This window comes from Austrofundulus limnaeus, unplaced genomic scaffold, assembly GCF_001266775.1.
Source record: "Austrofundulus limnaeus strain Quisiro unplaced genomic scaffold, Austrofundulus_limnaeus-1.0 Scaffold350, whole genome shotgun sequence".
Lineage (NCBI taxonomy): Eukaryota > Metazoa > Chordata > Actinopteri > Cyprinodontiformes > Rivulidae > Austrofundulus > Austrofundulus limnaeus.
Genome location: NW_013952752.1, coordinates 407374 through 410659, shown reverse-complemented (window position 1 = coordinate 410659; position 3286 = coordinate 407374). Strand labels below are relative to the sequence as shown.

Here is a 3286-nt window from a genome sequence, read left to right as displayed (position 1 = left end):
CTGCAGGATTTCTCAAACATGCATGAATGAGTCAGAGCAAGGCTTTGGGCATGTTTTTTTATGAGAGTATAACATTGTAACATGATATAAAACTCAAAAAGTTTATTTTACATGATATTGCCCCTTTAAATACAGGGCTTCATGTAAATATAACAAGACTTAAGTATAACCTGATTACATCGGCCCGAATACTGAACTGTGTGGAACGCCACTACTAATGCTGGTGTAAAGAAAATCCTAAGATGGATATAACTGTGAAACCTGTTTGAGTTTCATTCCAAAATTTTTACATATTAGACCTGTCTGTACAACAAAGAAACTAGGTTTAAATAAAAAAACACAAGATATTATTGCTTATTATATATACTAATATATAATATATGGTATAATATACCAACTGTGATAAACCCACATTTTCCTCACTATTCATTTTATTTTTTGTCATTACTACCAGCTAAATGATGTGTGGGTATCAAGGCCAATGMGTGTCTGTAGCATTAACCAAATATGTTATTAGCTGCAGAACATGAATGCCTTTCACATAGCAGACAGGTGTGGGCCAGATCTGGTGTCAAGCTGGCACTATTGGCCAACGGCTGGCACAGCAAGTGTTTTTTCAGTCGGATGTAATATTAATCTTTATTTAACCACAGACAAATCCCATTGAGATCACAGATCTCTTTTACGGGATGCCTGGACCTGGACGCTTATTGTACATGTACAAGGATGTGGGCCAGGTCCGGCTATGATGGCAGTGTTTTTAAGATGGCATGCCATAACTGGCCCAACTGTGTTTTGGTATATGTAGGCCAAACCTGTCAGTACCACAACTGGCCCAGTTGTGTTGCGTATGTGGGTGCTGGCACATGCATGGACCACCTCTGGCAAATGGCATCTGGGCATGTGGGCCAGAACTGACCCAGACCAGTTTGGCTAAATGAGATGTATATTTATCTTTCAGTGTTTAACTCCTCTCTGCCAGACGGGTGTTTTATGTGATGTTGTAGTTTCTTGGGATGTTGTGGTTGGAAAAATGTGTGACAAAATATTACTTATGTGAATGTTTCCTTTCCTTTTACTGGTAAAACTATGAAAATGGAATACAGTCTTGAATTTTTGTCCAAAAAAAMCTCTGATTTTTCACTTCTTCAGAGTCCTAAGATGCGACGCAATGGCTTTGAGTTGAAGATGCAAGACCGCTACAGCCACTTCCTGGCTGCAGATAGTGAAGCAGAGATGGAGGAGTGGGTAGTGACGCTCAAACAGGCTCTGCAGAGCAGCACTGAGGCCAGCCAGGACAAGAGGAATGGAGCCGAGTCTATGGACTGTGCCGCAGGTCAGATTTTCTCTCCCTACATCAAAGAAACACACCCGTACATGGATTATCAAAGCCTCCTAAGACACAAGTAATCCTGTTTCATGGCAGTCTAAAAAAACTTACAAGTTTCAGTCTGAGCTGTGATAAAGCTCTGAGAAACGGTCCCATCTAGAAACATGTTTGAACTGCTGCCACAGCTGATTTGTGTTGATGAAGGCCTCTGGTTTTATGTTGTTTGCATCTTGTTACCGCTCTACAGGATATCCCATTGAAATCCAATAAGCTTTTTCTGTTGCTGCTGAAAGTCTACTCTGCCCAGTTTAGCAGTTTCCTCAGAGTCATAATGTTTTAAATTCTTTATAAGACTGGTTTATCAGAGAACTTGCAGAGAGCTGCTGTGGGGAAACCGTTTTGTTGATGCATCATTTCTGTTCTGTTTAATCAGACGACGACTCTTCGAGCCAAGGCAAAGGCGAGAGCCTGCAGGACAACCAGGGGAGGAGCTTACACGTTGAACTCATGAAGGTATGAAGCATAGATGGATCATTCTGCTCAAATGTTGTGAATATATGTATATAAATAAGATGGGCCTAATTTTTCATCAACTAGCTGGTTTGTTAACAAAAATATTTTTCAAAGGAACTTCTTGAGTTTCTACCTTTTGCTCATCTGTATACTACTGCTGCTGTAACCTTAATACAATTACAGCATTTCTAAAGAAATGTTGAATGGTTTCAACCAAGACTAGGAAATCCTACAAATATAAAAAGTTTAAAACTAATACTTTGKAAATTTACCACAATATACAGACAAATACAATGTATTTGTACCCTTTTGGTAAAGAAAGAAAAACCCAGAAAGGGTTGCTAATATAACCTAAAACTGGCCAAAGTAATAAAAAGAAAATTGGTCATTGCATTTGAATTTTGGTTCAACAGAATTATTTTACTTGCTTGTTCTCAGTGCAGGCTGGACTCCAGGGCTGTCCCTTGTCCCCAATCCTGTTTGAAGTGTTTAAGGACAGGATCTCAAGGCACAGTCGTGGAGAGGAGGGTGTCTGGTTTGGGAACTACAGGGTCTCGTCTCTGCTATATGCAGATGATGTGGTTCTGTTGGTGTCTTCAGTCCAAGACCTTCAGTGTGCACTGGGAAGGTTCACAATCGAGTGTGAAGCAGCTGGGATGAGAGTCAGTTCCTCTGAGTGTGAGGCCACGGTTCTCGACCGGAAAAGGGTTGAATGCTCCCTCCGGTCAGGGGAGAGTCTCTGTCTCAAGTGGAGGAGTTCAAGTATCTGGGTGTCCTGTTCACGAGTGATGGTAGGGTGGAGCGTATGATGGATCGACGGATTGGGGCCTCGTCCTCAGTAATGAGGGCGTTGCTTCGGTCAGATGTAGTGAAGGAAGACCTGAGTCGAAAGGCAAAGCTCTGGATTTACTGGTCTGTCTTCGTTCCAACCCTCATCTATGGTCCTGAGGCGTGGATCATGACCGAAAAAACGAGATCCCGGATACAAACGGCCGAAATGAGTTTCCTTCATAGGGTGGCCGGGCTCAGCCTTAAGCTAGGTTTATATTCGACACGTTGCGCAGGGCGCGAGGGTGCGGGCTCCAAAAGTGATGCAATAGCGCCGTCCCCGCCCCTGCAAGTTGGCCCCGTGTACCATTTTGGCGCGTCGTGCACCTCAGATTTTTTGAAACTCCACAAAGGCTAGTGTGCGCGCACCATTGACGACAGATGCGAAGCTGCTCTTGCTGAAGTATCCAGATACCAGCATTTATATGATCCCTCTATGAGAGATCATAACCATGTTCAAATGGCACAGAATGTTTGGAGGAGATCGCTGAAGCGATGCAGAGAGATGAGTATGTGTGTAGAAAGGCTTGGAATTGCATGTTCTAGTAATGTATTAAGTAAATTTACTCATCTGAAAAATAAACCAAAAAATGTCTTAGAATTACTCTTTTGATC

The 3286-nt window shown here is 42.3% G+C and overlaps 1 protein-coding gene across 1 annotated transcript in view; it reads left to right on the top strand.

Moving 5' to 3' along the window:
• Window positions 1-3286, top strand: part of dock11 (dedicator of cytokinesis 11) — a gene marked incomplete in the record, with an annotated part of 150499 nt that overhangs the window by 29168 nt on the left and 118045 nt on the right. Inside the window, 2 exon segments of the mRNA XM_014022950.1 lie at window positions 1153-1336; window positions 1764-1843. Coding sequence (XP_013878404.1) covers window positions 1153-1336; window positions 1764-1843 — 264 coding nt within the window.